Source organism: Rhamphochromis sp. 'chilingali' (genome assembly GCF_963969265.1).
Source record: "Rhamphochromis sp. 'chilingali' genome assembly, chromosome: 4".
Lineage (NCBI taxonomy): Eukaryota > Metazoa > Chordata > Actinopteri > Cichliformes > Cichlidae > Rhamphochromis > Rhamphochromis sp. 'chilingali'.
In genome coordinates, this window is record NC_137948.1 from 9,134,802 (window position 1) to 9,157,943 (window position 23,142).

The 23,142-nt window shown below is 40.1% G+C and overlaps 3 protein-coding genes across 3 annotated transcripts; all 3 read left to right on the plus strand.

Annotated features, from left to right (window-relative positions):
- Positions 1 to 653: 653 nt before the first annotated feature.
- LOC308395978 (kelch-like protein 10) lies at positions 654 to 5,477 on the plus strand (the record flags this gene model as incomplete). The annotated part of the gene is made up of 5 exons (XM_080881038.1): positions 654 to 802; positions 1,868 to 2,351; positions 2,911 to 3,525; positions 4,249 to 4,398; positions 5,124 to 5,477. 5 exons carry the CDS (start codon positions 654 to 656, stop codon positions 5,475 to 5,477), a joined length of 1,752 nt encoding a protein of 583 aa, XP_080737164.1.
- Positions 5,478 to 7,969: 2,492 nt separating this feature from the next.
- On the plus strand, positions 7,970 to 12,793 carry LOC308395979 (kelch-like protein 10; the record flags this gene model as incomplete). Its single annotated transcript, XM_080881039.1, has 5 exons — positions 7,970 to 8,118; positions 9,184 to 9,667; positions 10,227 to 10,841; positions 11,565 to 11,714; positions 12,440 to 12,793. 5 exons carry the CDS (start codon positions 7,970 to 7,972, stop codon positions 12,791 to 12,793), a joined length of 1,752 nt encoding a protein of 583 aa, XP_080737165.1.
- Positions 12,794 to 16,863: 4,070 nt separating this feature from the next.
- On the plus strand, positions 16,864 to 21,695 carry LOC308395980 (kelch-like protein 10; the record flags this gene model as incomplete). Its single annotated transcript, XM_080881040.1, has 5 exons — positions 16,864 to 17,012; positions 18,078 to 18,561; positions 19,130 to 19,744; positions 20,467 to 20,616; positions 21,342 to 21,695. 5 exons carry the CDS (start codon positions 16,864 to 16,866, stop codon positions 21,693 to 21,695), a joined length of 1,752 nt encoding a protein of 583 aa, XP_080737166.1.
- Positions 21,696 to 23,142: the final 1,447 nt, after the last annotated feature.

Here is a 23,142-nt window from a genome sequence, read left to right on the forward strand (position 1 = left end):
ATATTATAGTGTTGGTCTATAAAATTTTTCTAGAACACAAACCTGTTTTTTGTTTGTTTATTTGTTTGTTTTTTACTACTCTAGTACATCAGTAAAGTGCAGGAGCACATTTTTCCTCATGGATAAAAGTCTAATACAATCCGAGAAAACAGCTTAGCCATGAATCATGCTATGTATCATATCTGTGTTTGGCACTGCCATGTATTTTTAGACTCATATTTTTAATAACAAATACTTTAGGTTGTGTAGTAGGGAAAATACCGGGGCAATAATGAAAAGTACACAAAAAAGTGTGGCAATGAGCTTGCATGCATAAAAACTAAATGTGATATTGTAGTCCATAAGTTGACCTCTGTGAAGCAAACATACAAAATGCTGTGTGCTATCTGTGAGGCTCATTTGCAATACATTAAAACCAAATCAAAACAAAGCTTTTAAGCAATGAAAGGTTCATTTTTAAAAAAACGTAGATTTAGATTTGAAAACAATTCTATGGGGTGACTGTTGCCAAGTCATTTTGATGTCATAAGCTTCCATTCCATAATGTCACAGTTAGGTTTGATTTGGTGCTCAGAACACTTTAAGACAAACTGTATTGGATTGTAAGACAAACTTCAGACAAAAAAATAAGAAAAGCAGTCACAAAACTCAAGATGAGGGAAGAACAGCCTCCATACAAGTCGAGCTCGGTGTATAATGAACTCCGTTTTGAGGGAAAATTTTGTGATGCAATCATCAAAGTGGAGGATGTTGAATTTCCGGTCCACAAGATAATCCTGTGTAACTGCACCCCGTACTTCAGGTGAGTTGCTTACCTGATAATGGGGAGGAATGATTACCGATTTATGTAATTCATGGTCTTAGTCTGTGAAACAGTGCCAACAAAAAGGAATCATGGAGCTTTTGTGATAAAAAGACGGTCACAGTCAACTGACAGATATACCCAAAACATAACGCAAACATTTGCACTTGGTGATTGCATGAACTAAATTCAGACTGTGTTGAGCTGAAGTTTCATTTATGTGTTTTATTAAGTTACATTAATATCTTATCAAGTGTTATCCACACAGTAAAACACACCAGATTTACTAATACTAAAAAGGTTGAATGCTATTATGCAGTTATATGCTGTGCAAAAGTTTTGAGTTGCCTCTCATGTCGTTATGTTTTGCTTTGAATTAGATGATTTTTTAAAGGTACACTTGAACAACAGTTCTCAGAGGCTTTCAAAGGTTTTGATTGGACATTTTTCACCCTTTTCGGTCCAGTCCTTGTACCTGACCATTTTCAGAGGAATGCTTTTGTTTTGTTTTGTTTTTGTTCATTTGTTTATTTGTTTGTTAAGCCATTTAAGCTAGGAATGGTTATGGAAGGGAAACAGGGACTGTAATTGAGCAAAATGCACTGGAACTTCCATAAGGAAAGGAAACTGGCTGAGATATGCCAAATTACACGGTAACTAGACTGAAGATCAGTGGAAACAGGCCTTATGGAGTTGACTTAAACTTTTGTCATAGAGGTACAACACTGAGTGTCTAGAATCAGCTGTAAAACATGGTGGAGGCTCTGTCACTGCATTTTGTTTGGCAATAGCTTCATATACATACTGCCAGTGTAATAAATCCAACACTCAAGCTCACTAAACGTGTACAAACTCTGTTTTGGAGTTATATCCTCTACAGCAATATGGACTAGACATGAAAAGACTATCACAATAATCACATAGTAACACATGCAATCAGGCGATCATTTCCATTCCAGTCAATTGATTTTATATATTTATCCTACTTGTGCTTGACATGGTTTATTATCTTGTTGCTTCCACACCTTTTAAAATTCTCTGCTCTGTGTCCATCTCTACCCTCAGAGCTCTCTTCACCTCTTGGAGCGACCCAGACAAACAGGTCTTCAACATACCTGGCTTGTCTCCTGAGATGATGGCACTCATCATTGACTTTGCATACACTGGCAGTGTTTCTGTAACGGAGGAAAACGCAGTGGAACTTCTCATGGCAGCTGCTCAACTCAATGTAATGGACATTGTAAAAATCTGCAGTGACTTCGTGGGGGAGCAACTCTGCGCAGAGAACTGTGTTGGCATTTGGCAGTTCACAAAAGTACACTTATCACCCGAACTACGTGCCAAGGCCTTCCACTACATCGTCAGTAACTTTGAGCAGGTGGTTCTTCAGGAGGAGTTCCTGCAGCTAACTGTGGAGGAACTTGGTGATATTCTTGAAAGAGATGACCTCAATGTACAGTGTGAGAGCACTGCGTACGAAGCACTTATAAAGTGGATTAGCCATGTGCCTGCAGAACGGGAACAACACCTCATCGCTCTGTTGTCTAAGGTGTATAAACTTCCATTACTACATTTAGTTTCGACTTAAATCTTCAGCATTTAAGTCATAGATTGAGTCAATCCATCTGGGTATAAGGATGCTTTAATCGCTCGAGATGTTGGTCTTTTCAGCTGTAGCCAAACCACATTTAAGCAATTCTCTTCAAGATCATTAAAACTGTATCAGAAAGCTTCACAGAATAAATTGTATTTATTTAGTGTAGTTGCTAGGCCTATGACTAAAAACTGTCCGCAACAAGTACAACCATTCTCCCCTGTTTGTGTTCCTCAGCTTTATTTTAGTTTATGTCATTTGTTTTTTATATAAAGTTAAACTTAACACATTAGATTTAAAATTTATCTTCATCAGAACTGTACAAAGGACTTTTGTCTATGTTGACAAAAAGGCTAATGGTGTCTCACTTTGGTCTCCCTCTTGCTAGCAATAAGAAAATGAAATAACACTACGAGCATTATCCTAAAGAAGCTGGAGTTGACTAAAACTGATATAGTTCAAATTCAATGTTTCCATTGTCTAAGTCCTATTGTCTTCTGTCATGTCTCTGTAGGTCCGACTGGGACTGGTGACTTTAGACTACCTAAGGGACAATGTGCGGCTCAATCAGTTGGTGCAGACCAGTTCTGACCGTCTGTCCATGATAAAGGCTGCCATTATATTACCACAAAATATGACCAACAGACCCTATGTGTTTCGCCTCTGTCCCCATCTTGCTCGTCCCCGTCTGCCTCATTCCGTCCTGCTGGCCATTGGGGGATGGAGTGACCGTAATCCAACTAACGCCATCGAGGCCTATGATTACCGGGCTGAATGCTGGGTAAACGTAACAAACAACCTGGAGCATCCTCGTGCCTATCATGGAGCCGCCTTCCTCAACGGGTACGTCTACTCCATTGGTGGCTTCGACAGGGTGGAGCATTTCAACAGCGTCCGTAGGTTTGACCTGACCACTCGCACCTGGAATGAGGTGGCACCCATGTACTGCCGCCGCTGCTATGTGAGCGTGACTGTGTTGAACGGGTTCATCTATGCCATGGGAGGCTACGACGGGCATGTACGACTCAGCAGTGCAGAGCGCTATCAACCTGAAACCAACCAGTGGAGTCTTATTGCATCCATGCATGAACAGAGGAGCGATGCCAGCTGCACAACACTTCACAGCCGGGTGGGTAAAGTAAAAGAGCAGGAGAGAAATAGAGTAGGGTCTCAGGCACACAGGCCTAGAGACCTGTCAGCAACCTTTTGGTAACAACCAGTTGCTAGTGAAAAATATGTATTCCTCGGCTGGTTAGGGAGTGGTTGTATGAAAGACACTGACTTCTACAAATAGTTTGTGAGTGTTTGCAGACAAGTCAGAGTATTCCATGCAAACCTCTGGTGTGCTCAACAGTCTGCTAATGACCAAAGCAAACACAAGGAGGTTTGTGGTGCAACACCTTTCTTCAATTTCACACTAGTGACACCCATCAACCTCCAGCTACCACTTGCCAACCAGTCAGGGGATACACATTTTTTACAGTGAAGCGAGGTGCAAGATACCTCACAAACTGGTTTCTAAGCTAGAGTGATGAAGGCCTAAATTGAACAAAACTACACATTTAAAACTACCTGTATGCCCGTAATAGTGATGATAAGGAAAACAAAAGTCATTAAAAGAATTAGCTTTTTTTATTTTTGAAAGGCAGGGACTAAATGTCTAAATGTCAGTCTGTATCAGAAGAATTTATAGTGTTCATTGTTATGTTGATCATGTAAAAGAAAAAGATTTTCAAAAAACTTTTAAGTTCACAGAATGTAATAGCATGCAAGTAGGGAAAAACATCAACTCTTAAAAAGTTGAAATATATACTAATGTCAGGTTTTTTTTGTTTTTTTTCTTTGTCTTCAGATTTACATTTGTGGTGGATTCAATGGGAACGAGTGTCTGCAGACAGCTGAATGTTACAACCCAGAGACCGACCAGTGGACGATGATCAGTCCCATGAACAGCCGCCGCAGTGGGATAGGTGTCATTGCATATGCGGATCATGTCTTTGCAGTAAGACCAGAAAGTAGTGCTGACACTCACGTAACATACAAGTCACATCTGTAATGTGCCTTGATCAGCAAGGCTGACAGATTTGGCAGTTTTGCTAACTTTGTTTTGTATTCATCAATAATCAGATTCCTATCCTGACCACAGGTTCAGAGAAGGCATTCTCACTCATTAATTTAACTGATTAGTGATGTTTCTGCTGCATGTATTTTTTCATTTCATGATTTGAATTTGCTCCATTCCCAAAATGATTTCACTGATGATTTCACATTTCCTCATCATTCCACTAGGGGAAATATGTTAGAGACAATTTCAAAATCATCCTCCAACACCTTTTGAAAAATAAGCCAAGTGATTAGCACTCATTCTCTTGGGACAGTACGTATTTTAGCTGTAAATTTGTCTTGCTAGTTGCCTTAAACCCACTGATTTAGTTGATTTGCTGCTATACCCTTTGGTAAAAAGCAAAGATTGTGTAGTCTCACCTTCAGAGACATACTTCTTTATTTAGCTAGCTACTCTTGAAGATTTATTTTCTATTTACACTGTCTCTATTCAAAAATGAAAAAATTATTATCAGCAGAATGCAGTGACCTTATCCTGATGCTGACCTGCTGAAGAAAGGACTGAAACTCGAAGCTCCTTTTTGAAATAAAGGCAAAAGAGCTGTGAAGACAACTGAAAACATAAATACTTCACAATCATTTCACCCATGCATTTACTTTTAGGTTGGTGGCTTTGATGGAAACAGACGTCTGCGCACCGCTGAGGCTTACAACCCGCAAACCAATACGTGGAACCTCGTGTCCTCTATGTTGACCCGCCGCAGCAACTTTGGCATTGCGGTAATCAATGATCGCCTCTTTGCTGTCGGGGGCTTCAACGGCTTCACCACAACTTTCAACGTTGAGTACTACGACGCTTCAACCAACCGGTGGTTTAAAGCATGTGACATGGGGATTTTCCGCAGTGCCCTGAGCTGCTGTGTGGTGTCCGGACATCCCAACCTGTCTGATTACACCATTCCTCGTGACAGCCTGACATGTTTAAATGTGCCAGAAGAAGCAGCGGAGTCCACGTAACACCTTTAAAATGCAATACTGCCATGTGTCAACATCTGGGACTCCAACATGAAGGACTGAAATAAATCTTTAGAACATCAAACCGCTGGTGAACTGGACATTTTTTGTAGATATTTCAAAAACTTTAAGTGTGTGTGTGAGGAGACCGTGCACTGCAGATACTGGGTTTCATCAAGAGAACGCCATTGCAACAATAACAAATTTAAAAGAATTTTTCATTCCCTGCAAGGTATGGCTGCTGAGTAGAACGGACATGCACAAAGGGTGACCAGATCACAATAAGTCACATGTGGGACTTTTCCAAGTCCTCCTAGGTAAACACAACAAGAATAAAGGGAAGCTTTTACTCTCCCTTCTTAAGTCAGCTGGGGTTCTGTCTAGTAACAGACTTTACACTTGAGTAGGAATGTATCCACGGGTCATTTTTGAGCAATTTCTGACAATTTTTGAATCTTTAACAAATATTACACACATATACTGTGTTGCTTAACACCATCTTTTCTCTTGTGTGAAACAGAAAAATAACTCTATTTCTCAGTGTGTATTTAATGTGCTTTGTGGTATTTTCCACTATATTACATAGAATTATATATTTGTTTATGATAAAAAAGCATGACCTTCATATTTACTAAGGAAAATCCGGTCTTTATGTGTTCAGGGAGGTTGCTGTGATCTGCTCTCAGATCCGCTATCCACTGAGCATTGCTGTTATGGGTTGCGTCTTTCTCCCACATGCTCTTCCAGTATTGCTCCGTCTCCAGCCTTGGTGGTGCTGTTCTCATATTGTTCCCCTGACACTGAGAGTACACCTTGGATTGTTCTGTGGAGAACAGCTGGTTTATTCTCCTGCCTTCGATCTCTCTGGTGTACCTCTTCAAGCGACTGGCCAAGGCTTTGAGTTGTTGCTTGGCAGTTTCCAAGACCTCAGGTATGGACGGCTTGCTGTACTTCTTAGGCATCTTCTTTGTCACTGTGATGGCATCAGCCACACATGGGTAAATCAGTCCATTTTTTCACTTTATTAGTTTGCTTTGCAGTTTTCTTCATTAATATAATTCATTAATCATTTGGTTAAACCTAACACTGGTATTATGAGGCGCGCACATAGTAACATTGTGTGGTTTTTCTAAAATATTTTGTTATATTAATTATGTTTCTCTTTCTTTGAGTTACCTGGGTTTGGGTGGTGGCTGTTTTCTGTCTGGGCAAATATCGTGGCTGACAACTCTGGGAACAAAATGCCTGCTCAGCAGGACCAACCATGGGCTTACCAGGAGCAGGGGTGTTTTAGGTTTAGTTAGGTTATTCTGTGCTTAGTTAATATTAGTGTGTGTTTTTGTTTCCCCCCTATTGTGTGTAAATGGTTTGGCCAAATCATTATAAAAGCTACCCTCATGTGTCTTTGTAATTCGGTCAGTTTGTGAGTTAAGTTGTGTCTCACTTTGTTTGTTTAAGTTTCTGGAAATTACTTTTCGCAGAGTTATATTTAGTTGACCTCTTTTATGGGCCTGCTAATTATGATTTTGAATTTTGTCATTTTTGAACTTTTTGAGGGTTAAAATAAAGAAAACCCTTTTTGAAGATATTTTTTGCCTGTGTCCTCTATGCTTTGGCTGCTTGGTCCCTCACAGTCATACCATTCTGCAGCTCAGATAGTTGGCTAACCTCTCTCCGTGCTACCTTGAGGGTACTGCTACTTGCGGCTATTCAACTTGTAGCCAAGCATCTCACTGATCACTGCTGCCATGTTGTAGATCAGCTTGTAAGTTCTGTCTCCGGAGTCTGCACCTTGGGTCCTATTCCTGTCTGCACACAGCCACACCTAACAATACAGTACATATATTATAGTGTTGGTCTATAAAATTTTTCTAGAACACAAACCTGTTTTTTGTTTGTTTATTTGTTTGTTTTTTACTACTCTAGTACATCAGTAAAGTGCAGGAGCACATTTTTCCTCATGGATAAAAGTCTAATACAATCCGAGAAAACAGCTTAGCCATGAATCATGCTATGTATCATATCTGTGTTTGGCACTGCCATGTATTTTTAGACTCATATTTTTAATAACAAATACTTTAGGTTGTGTAGTAGGGAAAATACCGGGGCAATAATGAAAAGTACACAAAAAAGTGTGGCAATGAGCTTGCATGCATAAAAACTAAATGTGATATTGTAGTCCATAAGTTGACCTCTGTGAAGCAAACATACAAAATGCTGTGTGCTATCTGTGAGGCTCATTTGCAATACATTAAAACCAAATCAAAACAAAGCTTTTAAGCAATGAAAGGTTCATTTTTTAAAAAACGTAGATTTAGATTTGAAAACAATTCTATGGGGTGACTGTTGCCAAGTCATTTTGATGTCATAAGCTTCCATTCCATAATGTCACAGTTAGGTTTGATTTGGTGCTCAGAACACTTTAAGACAAACTGTATTGGATTGTAAGACAAACTTCAGACAAAAAAATAAGAAAAGCAGTCACAAAACTCAAGATGAGGGAAGAACAGCCTCCATACAAGTCGAGCTCGGTGTATAATGAACTCCGTTTTGAGGGAAAATTTTGTGATGCAATCATCAAAGTGGAGGATGTTGAATTTCCGGTCCACAAGATAATCCTGTGTAACTGCACCCCGTACTTCAGGTGAGTTGCTTACCTGATAATGGGGAGGAATGATTACCGATTTATGTAATTCATGGTCTTAGTCTGTGAAACAGTGCCAACAAAAAGGAATCATGGAGCTTTTGTGATAAAAAGACGGTCACAGTCAACTGACAGATATACCCAAAACATAACGCAAACATTTGCACTTGGTGATTGCATGAACTAAATTCAGACTGTGTTGAGCTGAAGTTTCATTTATGTGTTTTATTAAGTTACATTAATATCTTATCAAGTGTTATCCACACAGTAAAACACACCAGATTTACTAATACTAAAAAGGTTGAATGCTATTATGCAGTTATATGCTGTGCAAAAGTTTTGAGTTGCCTCTCATGTCGTTATGTTTTGCTTTGAATTAGATGATTTTTTAAAGGTACACTTGAACAACAGTTCTCAGAGGCTTTCAAAGGTTTTGATTGGACATTTTTCACCCTTTTCGGTCCAGTCCTTGTACCTGACCATTTTCAGAGGAATGCTTTTGTTTTGTTTTGTTTTTGTTCATTTGTTTATTTGTTTGTTAAGCCATTTAAGCTAGGAATGGTTATGGAAGGGAAACAGGGACTGTAATTGAGCAAAATGCACTGGAACTTCCATAAGGAAAGGAAACTGGCTGAGATATGCCAAATTACACGGTAACTAGACTGAAGATCAGTGGAAACAGGCCTTATGGAGTTGACTTAAACTTTTGTCATAGAGGTACAACACTGAGTGTCTAGAATCAGCTGTAAAACATGGTGGAGGCTCTGTCACTGCATTTTGTTTGGCAATAGCTTCATATACATACTGCCAGTGTAATAAATCCAACACTCAAGCTCACTAAACGTGTACAAACTCTGTTTTGGAGTTATATCCTCTACAGCAATATGGACTAGACATGAAAAGACTATCACAATAATCACATAGTAACACATGCAATCAGGCGATCATTTCCATTCCAGTCAATTGATTTTATATATTTATCCTACTTGTGCTTGACATGGTTTATTATCTTGTTGCTTCCACACCTTTTAAAATTCTCTGCTCTGTGTCCATCTCTACCCTCAGAGCTCTCTTCACCTCTTGGAGCGACCCAGACAAACAGGTCTTCAACATACCTGGCTTGTCTCCTGAGATGATGGCACTCATCATTGACTTTGCATACACTGGCAGTGTTTCTGTAACGGAGGAAAACGCAGTGGAACTTCTCATGGCAGCTGCTCAACTCAATGTAATGGACATTGTAAAAATCTGCAGTGACTTCGTGGGGGAGCAACTCTGCGCAGAGAACTGTGTTGGCATTTGGCAGTTCACAAAAGTACACTTATCACCCGAACTACGTGCCAAGGCCTTCCACTACATCGTCAGTAACTTTGAGCAGGTGGTTCTTCAGGAGGAGTTCCTGCAGCTAACTGTGGAGGAACTTGGTGATATTCTTGAAAGAGATGACCTCAATGTACAGTGTGAGAGCACTGCGTACGAAGCACTTATAAAGTGGATTAGCCATGTGCCTGCAGAACGGGAACAACACCTCATCGCTCTGTTGTCTAAGGTGTATAAACTTCCATTACTACATTTAGTTTCGACTTAAATCTTCAGCATTTAAGTCATAGATTGAGTCAATCCATCTGGGTATAAGGATGCTTTAATCGCTCGAGATGTTGGTCTTTTCAGCTGTAGCCAAACCACATTTAAGCAATTCTCTTCAAGATCATTAAAACTGTATCAGAAAGCTTCACAGAATAAATTGTATTTATTTAGTGTAGTTGCTAGGCCTATGACTAAAAACTGTCCGCAACAAGTACAACCATTCTCCCCTGTTTGTGTTCCTCAGCTTTATTTTAGTTTATGTCATTTGTTTTTTATATAAAGTTAAACTTAACACATTAGATTTAAAATTTATCTTCATCAGAACTGTACAAAGGACTTTTGTCTATGTTGACAAAAAGGCTAATGGTGTCTCACTTTGGTCTCCCTCTTGCTAGCAATAAGAAAATGAAATAACACTACGAGCATTATCCTAAAGAAGCTGGAGTTGACTAAAACTGATATAGTTCAAATTCAATGTTTCCATTGTCTAAGTCCTATTGTCTTCTGTCATGTCTCTGTAGGTCCGACTGGGACTGGTGACTTTAGACTACCTAAGGGACAATGTGCGGCTCAATCAGTTGGTGCAGACCAGTTCTGACCGTCTGTCCATGATAAAGGCTGCCATTATATTACCACAAAATATGACCAACAGACCCTATGTGTTTCGCCTCTGTCCCCATCTTGCTCGTCCCCGTCTGCCTCATTCCGTCCTGCTGGCCATTGGGGGATGGAGTGACCGTAATCCAACTAACGCCATCGAGGCCTATGATTACCGGGCTGAATGCTGGGTAAACGTAACAAACAACCTGGAGCATCCTCGTGCCTATCATGGAGCCGCCTTCCTCAACGGGTACGTCTACTCCATTGGTGGCTTCGACAGGGTGGAGCATTTCAACAGCGTCCGTAGGTTTGACCTGACCACTCGCACCTGGAATGAGGTGGCACCCATGTACTGCCGCCGCTGCTATGTGAGCGTGACTGTGTTGAACGGGTTCATCTATGCCATGGGAGGCTACGACGGGCATGTACGACTCAGCAGTGCAGAGCGCTATCAACCTGAAACCAACCAGTGGAGTCTTATTGCATCCATGCATGAACAGAGGAGCGATGCCAGCTGCACAACACTTCACAGCCGGGTGGGTAAAGTAAAAGAGCAGGAGAGAAATAGAGTAGGGTCTCAGGCACACAGGCCTAGAGACCTGTCAGCAACCTTTTGGTAACAACCAGTTGCTAGTGAAAAATATGTATTCCTCGGCTGGTTAGGGAGTGGTTGTATGAAAGACACTGACTTCTACAAATAGTTTGTGAGTGTTTGCAGACAAGTCAGAGTATTCCATGCAAACCTCTGGTGTGCTCAACAGTCTGCTAATGACCAAAGCAAACACAAGGAGGTTTGTGGTGCAACACCTTTCTTCAATTTCACACTAGTGACACCCATCAACCTCCAGCTACCACTTGCCAACCAGTCAGGGGATACACATTTTTTACAGTGAAGCGAGGTGCAAGATACCTCACAAACTGGTTTCTAAGCTAGAGTGATGAAGGCCTAAATTGAACAAAACTACACATTTAAAACTACCTGTATGCCCGTAATAGTGATGATAAGGAAAACAAAAGTCATTAAAAGAATTAGCTTTTTTTATTTTTGAAAGGCAGGGACTAAATGTCTAAATGTCAGTCTGTATCAGAAGAATTTATAGTGTTCATTGTTATGTTGATCATGTAAAAGAAAAAGATTTTCAAAAAACTTTTAAGTTCACAGAATGTAATAGCATGCAAGTAGGGAAAAACATCAACTCTTAAAAAGTTGAAATATATACTAATGTCAGGTTTTTTTTGTTTTTTTTCTTTGTCTTCAGATTTACATTTGTGGTGGATTCAATGGGAACGAGTGTCTGCAGACAGCTGAATGTTACAACCCAGAGACCGACCAGTGGACGATGATCAGTCCCATGAACAGCCGCCGCAGTGGGATAGGTGTCATTGCATATGCGGATCATGTCTTTGCAGTAAGACCAGAAAGTAGTGCTGACACTCACGTAACATACAAGTCACATCTGTAATGTGCCTTGATCAGCAAGGCTGACAGATTTGGCAGTTTTGCTAACTTTGTTTTGTATTCATCAATAATCAGATTCCTATCCTGACCACAGGTTCAGAGAAGGCATTCTCACTCATTAATTTAACTGATTAGTGATGTTTCTGCTGCATGTATTTTTTCATTTCATGATTTGAATTTGCTCCATTCCCAAAATGATTTCACTGATGATTTCACATTTCCTCATCATTCCACTAGGGGAAATATGTTAGAGACAATTTCAAAATCATCCTCCAACACCTTTTGAAAAATAAGCCAAGTGATTAGCACTCATTCTCTTGGGACAGTACGTATTTTAGCTGTAAATTTGTCTTGCTAGTTGCCTTAAACCCACTGATTTAGTTGATTTGCTGCTATACCCTTTGGTAAAAAGCAAAGATTGTGTAGTCTCACCTTCAGAGACATACTTCTTTATTTAGCTAGCTACTCTTGAAGATTTATTTTCTATTTACACTGTCTCTATTCAAAAATGAAAAAATTATTATCAGCAGAATGCAGTGACCTTATCCTGATGCTGACCTGCTGAAGAAAGGACTGAAACTCGAAGCTCCTTTTTGAAATAAAGGCAAAAGAGCTGTGAAGACAACTGAAAACATAAATACTTCACAATCATTTCACCCATGCATTTACTTTTAGGTTGGTGGCTTTGATGGAAACAGACGTCTGCGCACCGCTGAGGCTTACAACCCGCAAACCAATACGTGGAACCTCGTGTCCTCTATGTTGACCCGCCGCAGCAACTTTGGCATTGCGGTAATCAATGATCGCCTCTTTGCTGTCGGGGGCTTCAACGGCTTCACCACAACTTTCAACGTTGAGTACTACGACGCTTCAACCAACCGGTGGTTTAAAGCATGTGACATGGGGATTTTCCGCAGTGCCCTGAGCTGCTGTGTGGTGTCCGGACATCCCAACCTGTCTGATTACACCATTCCTCGTGACAGCCTGACATGTTTAAATGTGCCAGAAGAAGCAGCGGAGTCCACGTAACACCTTTAAAATGCAATACTGCCATGTGTCAACATCTGGGACTCCAACATGAAGGACTGAAATAAATCTTTAGAACATCAAACCGCTGGTGAACTGGACATTTTTTGTAGATATTTCAAAAACTTTAAGTGTGTGTGTGAGGAGACCGTGCACTGCAGATACTGGGTTTCATCAAGAGAACGCCATTGCAACAATAACAAATTTAAAAGAATTTTTCATTCCCTGCAAGGTATGGCTGCTGAGTAGAACGGACATGCACAAAGGGTGACCAGATCACAATAAGTCACATGTGGGACTTTTCCAAGTCCTCCTAGGTAAACACAACAAGAATAAAGGGAAGCTTTTACTCTCCCTTCTTAAGTCAGCTGGGGTTCTGTCTAGTAACAGACTTTACACTTGAGTAGGAATGTATCCACGGGTCATTTTTGAGCAATTTCTGACAATTTTTGAATCTTTAACAAATATTACACACATATACTGTGTTGCTTAACACCATCTTTTCTCTTGTGTGAAACAGAAAAATAACTCTATTTCTCAGTGTGTATTTAATGTGCTTTGTGGTATTTTCCACTATATTACATAGAATTATATATTTGTTTATGATAAAAAAGCATGACCTTCATATTTACTAAGGAAAATCCGGTCTTTATGTGTTCAGGGAGGTTGCTGTGATCTGCTCTCAGATCCGCTATCCACTGAGCATTGCTGTTATGGGTTGCGTCTTTCTCCCACATGCTCTTCCAGTATTGCTCCGTCTCCAGCCTTGGTGGTGCTGTTCTCATATTGTTCCCCTGACACTGAGAGTACACCTTGGATTGTTCTGTGGAGAACAGCTGGTTTATTCTCCTGCCTTCGATCTCTCTGGTGTACCTCTTCAAGCGACTGGCCAAGGCTTTGAGTTGTTGCTTGGCAGTTTCCAAGACCTCAGGTATGGACGGCTTGCTGTACTTCTTAGGCATCTTCTTTGTCACTGTGATGGCATCAGCCACACATGGGTAAATCAGTCCATTTTTTCACTTTATTAGTTTGCTTTGCAGTTTTCTTCATTAATATAATTCATTAATCATTTGGTTAAACCTAACACTGGTATTATGAGGCGCGCACATAGTAACATTGTGTGGTTTTTCTAAAATATTTTGTTATATTAATTATGTTTCTCTTTCTTTGAGTTACCTGGGTTTGGGTGGTGGCTGTTTTCTGTCTGGGCAAATATCGTGGCTGACAACTCTGGGAACAAAATGCCTGCTCAGCAGGACCAACCATGGGCTTACCAGGAGCAGGGGTGTTTTAGGTTTAGTTAGGTTATTCTGTGCTTAGTTAATATTAGTGTGTGTTTTTGTTTCCCCCCTATTGTGTGTAAATGGTTTGGCCAAATCATTATAAAAGCTACCCTCATGTGTCTTTGTAATTCGGTCAGTTTGTGAGTTAAGTTGTGTCTCACTTTGTTTGTTTAAGTTTCTGGAAATTACTTTTCGCAGAGTTATATTTAGTTGACCTCTTTTATGGGCCTGCTAATTATGATTTTGAATTTTGTCATTTTTGAACTTTTTGAGGGTTAAAATAAAGAAAACCCTTTTTGAAGATATTTTTTGCCTGTGTCCTCTATGCTTTGGCTGCTTGGTCCCTCACAGTCATACCATTCTGCAGCTCAGATAGTTGGCTAACCTCTCTCCGTGCTACCTTGAGGGTACTGCTACTTGCGGCTATTCAACTTGTAGCCAAGCATCTCACTGATCACTGCTGCCGTGTTGTAGATCAGCTTGTTAGTCTCGGAAATGGTGGCGGTATCGTCTATAGTGCTGTATTCACATGTTCTAGTAGATCCTCTGAGGGTACTTCATGTACATGTTCATTAGTCGTTAATAAATAGTGACACGTTTTACATTTTAAAATAAGGCTCCCATTGATAGTTGCAGATATTTATAATGCACTGATAAAATACAATATTATATGTTTAAAATATATCTTTACAAATGCCTATTGTGCTTACAAGGTAGTAACTTAGTCTGAAATGTTTAATATAGCAACTCTAGATGAAATATATAAGTGAATAGATCTCTATTTGGCAATAAACTGGTCAGGTTTTTCTCTTTCTTCTCTCTTTCTTTAATGCGTAACATTTATTAATGGTTTATAAAGTGTTTGAAGCTTAATTAATAACCGAGATATAAACGATTTATTAGCCATTTATAAGGGGAGTCTTATATTCCCCTATCCCACATTTGGGACAGGGGGAAAAAGCATAAAATGCTGTGCAGTCCCCCTACCTGCACAACATGAAGGTTGAAGCAACACCAACACAGCACCTTATTGCAGTAAACCAACGTGTAGACAGTGATTTGCAAAGCTGTTCATAGGAACAACCTCCCTCCATGGTGGTCTAATCTTTATTCTGATGCTGAATTGACTGATTTATGAATTTACTGTAAACATTTCTTACATTTTTCTTATTGCAAGCAGAAGGCTGTCCTGGGATTGTTCCTGCTGCTCCACTTTATTTTACAAAGACTCTAAATCAAACTCTTTCCATTATAATTTTCTAATTTTGGGATGATGTTTTCATACACACCTCTACATCTACATCAAACCAGGCTTGTCACATCCAACCTGCTTTTAGTCTTATATATATATTTAGTCTTATATCTTTGAGCAATTGTTCAACAGCAGATCTGCTATGCGTGTGCAGTCTGTGCTCAGGCAGGTGACTGCTTGCACCTGTCTGAGGTAACACTGTCAAGCACCGTCATTATAGCAGTCTTGTACGATATATACATGTTAGGATGCCTGGGTCGTTGACCCAGGGTTTTTGAGTTTACGATATTATTTATACTGTCTAGTTTTTGGTTTCTTTGAGTTCTGTCTTATGGCTTATGTCTCTGTCTTCTTTTGTTGCTCTGTCTCCCCTATCACCTGCATCCCCTTGTCTAGTTCGCGTCTATGTGTATCTTAAGTTCCTATATCCCCTTGTTCAGTCAGTGTTTGTGTCTGCCCTGTTCGCACGTCTCTGTTCCCTTTGTAGTGCCTGCATATGAGTCTGTGTCTTTGTTCAGTCTGTGTTATGTGTTTCCTGTTTTACTTTGAAAGTCCATGTCTGATGTTAATGTGTCGGGTTTTGCTTCCTCTTGTCTCGTTAGGCCTGATTTGCCCCAGCTGTGTTTCTCTCCTGTTACCCATTCCCTGATTGCTCCCTCTGTGTATTTAAGCCCAGTGTTTCTCTGTGTCTGTGTCGCGATCTACCGTTTACTTTGCTGTGTGTTTTGCCCATCCACTGGTGTAAGTTTATTTTGAGTTTTTTTTCTAGTTATATGATGTTTGTGTTCAGCACTAAAGCTGTTTTGGTTTAAGTTCTGTCTCCGGAGTCTGCACCTTGGGTCCTATTCCTGTCTGCACACAGCCACACCTAACAATACAGTACATATATTATAGTGTTGGTCTATAAAATTTTTCTAGAACACAAACCTGTTTTTTGTTTGTTTATTTGTTTGTTTTTTACTACTCTAGTACATCAGTAAAGTGCAGGAGCACATTTTTCCTCCTGGATAAAAGTCTAATACAATCCGAGAAAACAGCTTAGCCATGAATCATGCTATGTATCATATCTGTGTTTGGCACTGCCATGTATTTTTAGACTCATATTTTTAATAACAAATACTTTAGGTTGTGTAGTAGGGAAAATACCGGGGCAATAATGAAAAGTACACAAAAAAGTGTGGCAATGAGCTTGCATGCATAAAAACTAAATGTGATATTGTAGTCCATAAGTTGACCTCTGTGAAGCAAACATACAAAATGCTGTGTGCTATCTGTGAGGCTCATTTGCAATACATTAAAACCAAATCAAAACAAAGCTTTTAAGCAATGAAAGGTTCATTTTTAAAAAAACGTAGATTTAGATTTGAAAACAATTCTATGGGGTGACTGTTGCCAAGTCATTTTGATGTCATAAGCTTCCATTCCATAATGTCACAGTTAGGTTTGATTTGGTGCTCAGAACACTTTAAGACAAACTGTATTGGATTGTAAGACAAACTTCAGACAAAAAAATAAGAAAAGCAGTCACAAAACTCAAGATGAGGGAAGAACAGCCTCCATACAAGTCGAGCTCGGTGTATAATGAACTCCGTTTTGGGGGAAAATTTTGTGATGCAATCATCAAAGTGGAGGATGTTGAATTTCCGGTCCACAAGATAATCCTGTGTAACTGCACCCCGTACTTCAGGTGAGTTGCTTACCTGATAATGGGGAGGAATGATTACCGATTTATGTAATTCATGGTCTTAGTCTGTGAAACAGTGCCAACAAAAAGGAATCATGGAGCTTTTGTGATAAAAAGACAGTCACAGTCAACTGACAGATATACCCAAAACATAACGCAAACATTTGCACTTGGTGATTGCATGAACTAAATTCAGACTGTGTTGAGCTGAAGTTTCATTTATGTGTTTTATTAAGTTACATTAATATCTTATCAAGTGTTATCCACACAGTAAAACACACCAGATTTACTAATACTAAAAAGGTTGAATGCTATTATGCAGTTATATGCTGTGCAAAAGTTTTGAGTTGCCTCTCGTGTCGTTATGTTTTGCTTTGAATTAGATGATTTTTTAAAGGTACACTTGAACAACAGTTCTCAGAGGCTTTCAAAGGTTTTGATTGGACATTTTTCACCCTTTTCGGTCCAGTCCTTGTACCTGACCATTTTCAGAGGAATGCTTTTGTTTTGTTTTGTTTTTGTTCATTTGTTTATTTGTTTGTTAAGCCATTTAAGCTAGGAATGGTTATGGAAGGGAAACAGGGACTGTAATTGAGCAAAATGCACTGGAACTTCCATAAGGAAAGGAAACTGGCTGAGATATGCCAAATTACACGGTAACTAGACTGAAGATCAGTGGAAACAGGCCTTATGGAGTTGACTTAAACATTTGTCATAGAGGTACAACACTGAGTGTCTAGAATCAGCTGTAAAACAAGGTGGAGGCTCTGTCACTGCATTTTGTTTGGCAATAGCTTCATATACATACTGCCAGTGTAATAAATCCAACACTCAAGCTCACTAAACATGTACAAACTCTGTTTTGGAGTTATATCCTCTACAGCAATATGGACTAGACATGAAAAGACTATCACAATAATCACATAGTAACACATGCAATCAGGCGATCATTTCCATTCCAGTCAATTGATTTTATATATTTATCCTACTTGTGCTTGACATGGTTTATTATCTTGTTGCTTCCACACCTTTTAAAATTCTCTGCTCTGTGTCCATCTCTACCCTCAGAGCTCTCTTCACCTCTTGGAGCGACCCAGACAAACAGGTCTTCAACATACCTGGCTTGTCTCCTGAGATGATGGCACTCATCATTGACTTTGCATACACTGGCAGTGTTTCTGTAACGGAGGAAAACGCAGTGGAACTTCTCATGGCAGCTGATCAACTCAATGTAATGGACATTGTAAAAATCTGCAGTGACTTCGTGGGGGAGCAACTCTGCGCAGAGAACTGTGTTGGCATTTGGCAGTTCACAAAAGTACACTTATCACCCGAACTACGTGCCAAGGCCTTCCACTACATCATCAGTAACTTTGAGCAGGTGGTTCTTCAGGAGGAGTTCCTGCAGCTAACTGTGGAGGAACTTGGTGATATTCTTGAAAGAGATGACCTCAATGTACAGTGTGAGAGCACTGCGTACGAAGCACTTATAAAGTGGATTAGCCATGTGCCTGCAGAACGGGAACAACACCTCATCGCTCTGTTGTCTAAGGTGTATAAACTTCCATTACTACATTTAGTTTCGACTTAAATCTTCAGCATTTAAGTCATAGATTGAGTCAATCCATCTGGGTATAAGGATGCTTTAATCGCTCGAGATGTTGGTCTTTTCAGCTGTAGCCAAACCACATTTAAGCAATTCTCTTCAAGATCATTAAAACTGTATCAGAAAGCTTCACACATATTATAGAATAAATTGTATTTATTTAGTGTAGTTGCTAGGCCTATGACTAAAAACTGTCCGTAACAAGTACAACCATTCTCCCCTGTTTGTGTTCCTCAGCTTTATTTTAGTTTATGTCATTTGTTTTTTATATAAAGTTAAACTTAACACATTAGATTTAAGATTTATCTTCATCAGAACTGTACAAAGGACTTTTGTCTATGTTGACAAAAAGGCTAATGGTGTCTCACTTTGGTCTCCCTCTTGCTAGCAATAAGAAAATGAAATAACACTACGAGCATTATCCTAAAGAAGCTGGAGTTGACTGAATTTGAACTATATCAGTTTTAATGTTTCCATTGTCTAAGTCCTATTGTCTTCTGTCATCTCTCTGTAGGTCCGACTGGGACTGGTGACTTTAGACTACCTAAGGGACAATGTGCGGCTCAATCAGTTGGTGCGGACCAGTTCTGACCGTCTGTCCATGATAAAGGCTGCCATTATATTACCACAAAATATGACCAACAGACCCTATGTGTTTCGCCTCTGTCCCCATCTTGCTCGTCCCCGCCTGCCTCATTCCGTCCTGCTGGCCATTGGGGGATGGAGTGACCGTAATCCAACTAACGCCATCGAGGCCTATGATTACCGGGCTGAATGCTGGGTAAACGTAACAAACAACCTGGAGCATCCTCGTGCCTATCATGGAGCCGCCTTCCTCAACGGGTACGTCTACTCCATTGGTGGCTTCGACAGGGTGGAGCATTTCAACAGCGTCCGTAGGTTTGACCTGACCACTCGCACCTGGAATGAGGTGGCACCCATGTACTGCCGCCGCTGCTATGTGAGCGTGACTGTGTTGAACGGGTTCATCTATGCCATGGGAGGCTACGACGGGCATGTACGACTCAGCAGTGCAGAGCGCTATCAACCTGAAACCAACCAGTGGAGTCTTATTGCATCCATGCATGAACAGAGGAGCGATGCCAGCTGCACAACACTTCACAGCCGGGTGGGTAAAGTAAAAGAGCAGGAGAGAAATAGAGTAGGGTCTCAGGCACACAGGCCTAGAGACCTGTCAGCAACCTTTTGGTAACAACCAGTTGCTAGTGAAAAATATGTATTCCTCGGCTGGTTAGGGAGTGGTTGTATGAAAGACACTGACTTCTACAAATAGTTTGTGAGTGTTTGCAGACAAGTCAGAGTATTCCATGCAAACCTCTGGTGTGCTCAACAGTCTGCTAATGACCAAAGCAAACACAAGGAGGTTTGTGGTGCAACACCTTTCTTCAATTTCACACTAGTGACACCCATCAACCTCCAGCTACCACTTGCCAACCAGTCAGGGGATACACATTTTTTACAGTGAAGCGAGGTGCAAGATACCTCACAAACTGGTTTCTAAGCTAGAGTGATGAAGGCCTAAATTGAACAAAACTACACATTTAAAACTACCTGTATGCCCGTAATAGTGATGATAAGGAAAACAAAAGTCATTAAAAGAATTAGCTTTTTTTATTTTTGAAAGGCAGGGACTAAATGTCTAAATGTCAGTCTGTATCAGAAGAATTTATAGTGTTCATTGTTATGTTGATCATGTAAAAGAAAAAGATTTTCAAAAAACTTTTAAGTTCACAGAATGTAATAGCATGCAAGTAGGGAAAAACATCAACTCTTAAAAAGTTGAAATATATACTAATGTCAGGTTTTTTTGTTTTTTTTCTTTGTCTTCAGATTTACATTTGTGGTGGATTCAATGGGAACGAGTGTCTGCAGACAGCTGAATGTTACAACCCAGAGACCGACCAGTGGACGATGATCAGTCCCATGAACAGCCGCCGCAGTGGGATAGGTGTCATTGCATATGCGGATCATGTCTTTGCAGTAAGACCAGAAAGTAGTGCTGACACTCACGTAACATACAAGTCACATCTGTAATGTGCCTTGATCAGCAAGGCTGACAGATTTGGCAGTTTTGCTAACTTTGTTTTGTATTCATCAATAATCAGATTCCTATCCTGACCACAGGTTCAGAGAAGGCATTCTCACTCATTAATTTAACTGATTAGTGATGTTTCTGCTGCATGTATTTTTTCATTTCATGATTTGAATTTGCTCCATTCCCAAAATGATTTCACTGATGATTTCACATTTCCTCATCATTCCACTAGGGGAAATATGTTAGAGACAATTTCAAAATTATCCTCCAACACCTTTTGAAAAATAAGCCAAGTGATTAGCACTCATTCTCTTGGGACAGTACGTATTTTAGCTGTAAATTTGTCTTGCTAGTTGCCTTAAACCCACTGATTTAGTTGATTTGCTGCTATACCCTTTGGTAAAAAGCAAAGATTGTGTAGTCTCACCTTCGGAGACATACTTCTTTATTTAGCTAGCTACTCTTGAAGATTTATTTTCTATTTACACTGTCTCTATTCAAAAATGAAAAAATTATTATCAGCAGAATGCAGTGACCTTATCCTGGTGCTGACCTGCTGAAGAAAGGACTGAAACTCGAAGCTCCTTTTTGAAATAAAGGCAAAAGAGCTGTGAAGACAACTGAAAACATAAATACTTCACAATCATTTCACCCATGCATTTACTTTTAGGTTGGTGGCTTCGATGGAAACAGACGTCTGCGCACCGCTGAGGCTTACAACCCGCAAACCAATACGTGGAACCTCGTGTCCTCTATGTTGACCCGCCGCAGCAACTTTGGCATTGCGGTAATCAATGATCGCCTCTTTGCTGTCGGGGGCTTCAACGGCTTCACCACCACTTTCAACGTTGAGTACTACGACGCTTCAACCAACCGGTGGTTTAAAGCATGTGACATGGGGATTTTCCGCAGTGCCCTGAGCTGCTGTGTGGTGTCCGGACATCCCAACCTGTCTGATTACACCATTCCTCGTGACAGCCTGACATGTTTAAATGTGCCAGAAGAAGCAGCGGAGTCCACGTAACACCTTTAAAATGCAATACTGCCATGTGTCAACATCTGGGACTCCAACATGAAGGACTGAAATAAATCTTTAGAACATCAAACCGCTGGTGAACTGGACATTTTTTGTAGATATTTCAAAAACTTTAAGTGTGTGCGTGAGGAGACCGTGCACTGCAGATACTGGGTTTCATCAAGAGAACGCCATTGCAACAATAACAAATTTAAAAGAATTTTTCATTCCCTGCAAGGTATGGCTGCTGAGTAGAACGGACATGCACAAAGGGTGACCAGATCACAATAAGTCACATGTGGGACTTTTCCAAGTCCTCCTAGGTAAACACAACAAGAATAAAGGGAAGCTTTTACTCTCCCTTCTTAATTCAGCTGGGTTCTGTCTAGTAACAGACTTTACACTTGAGTAGGAATGTATCCACGGGTCTTTTTTGAGCAATTTCTGACAATTTCTGAATCTTTAACAAATATTACACACATATACTGTGTTGCTTAACACCATCTTTTCTCTTGTGTGAAACAGAAAAATAACTCTATTTCTCAGTGTGTATTTAATGTGCTTTGTGGTATTTTCCACTATATTACATAGAATTATATATTTGTTTATGATAAAAAAGCATGACCTTCATATTTACTAAGGAAAATCCGGTCTTTATGTGTTCAGGGAGGTTGCTGTGATCTGCTCTCAGATCCGCTATCCACTGAGCATTGCTGTTATGGGTTGCGTCTTTCTCCCACATGCTCTTCCAGTATTGCTCCGTCTCCAGCCTTGGTGGTACTGTTCTCATATTGTTCCCCTGACACTGAGAGTACACCTTGGATTGTTCTGTGGAGAACAGCTGGCTTATTCTCCTGCCTTCGATCTCTCTGGTGTACCTCTTCAAGCGACTGGCCAAGGCTTTGAGTTGTTGCTTGGCAGTTTCCAAGACCTCAGGTATGGACGGCTTGCTGTACTTCTTAGGCATCTTCTTTGTCACTGTGATGGCATCAGCCACACATGGGTAAATCAGTCCATTTTTTCACTTTATTAGTTTGCTTTGCAGTTTTCTTCATTAATATAATTCATTAATCATTTGGGTAAACCTAACACTGGTATTATGAGGCGCGCACATAGTAACATTGTGTGGTTTTTCTAAAATATTTTGTTATATTAATTATGTTTCTCTTTCTTTGAGTTACCTGGGTTTGGGTGGTGGCTGTTTTCTGTCTGGGCAAATATCGTGGCTGACAACTCTGGGAACAAAATGCCTGCTCAGCAGGACCAACCATGGGCTTACCAGGAGCAGGGGTGTTTTAGGTTTAGTTAGGTTATTCTGTGCTTAGTTAATATTAGTGTGTGTTTTTGTTTCCCCCCTATTGTGTGTAAATGGTTTGGCCAAATCATTATAAAAGCTACCCTCATGTGTCTTTGTAATTCGGTCAGTTTGTGAGTTAAGTTGTGTCTCACTTTGTTG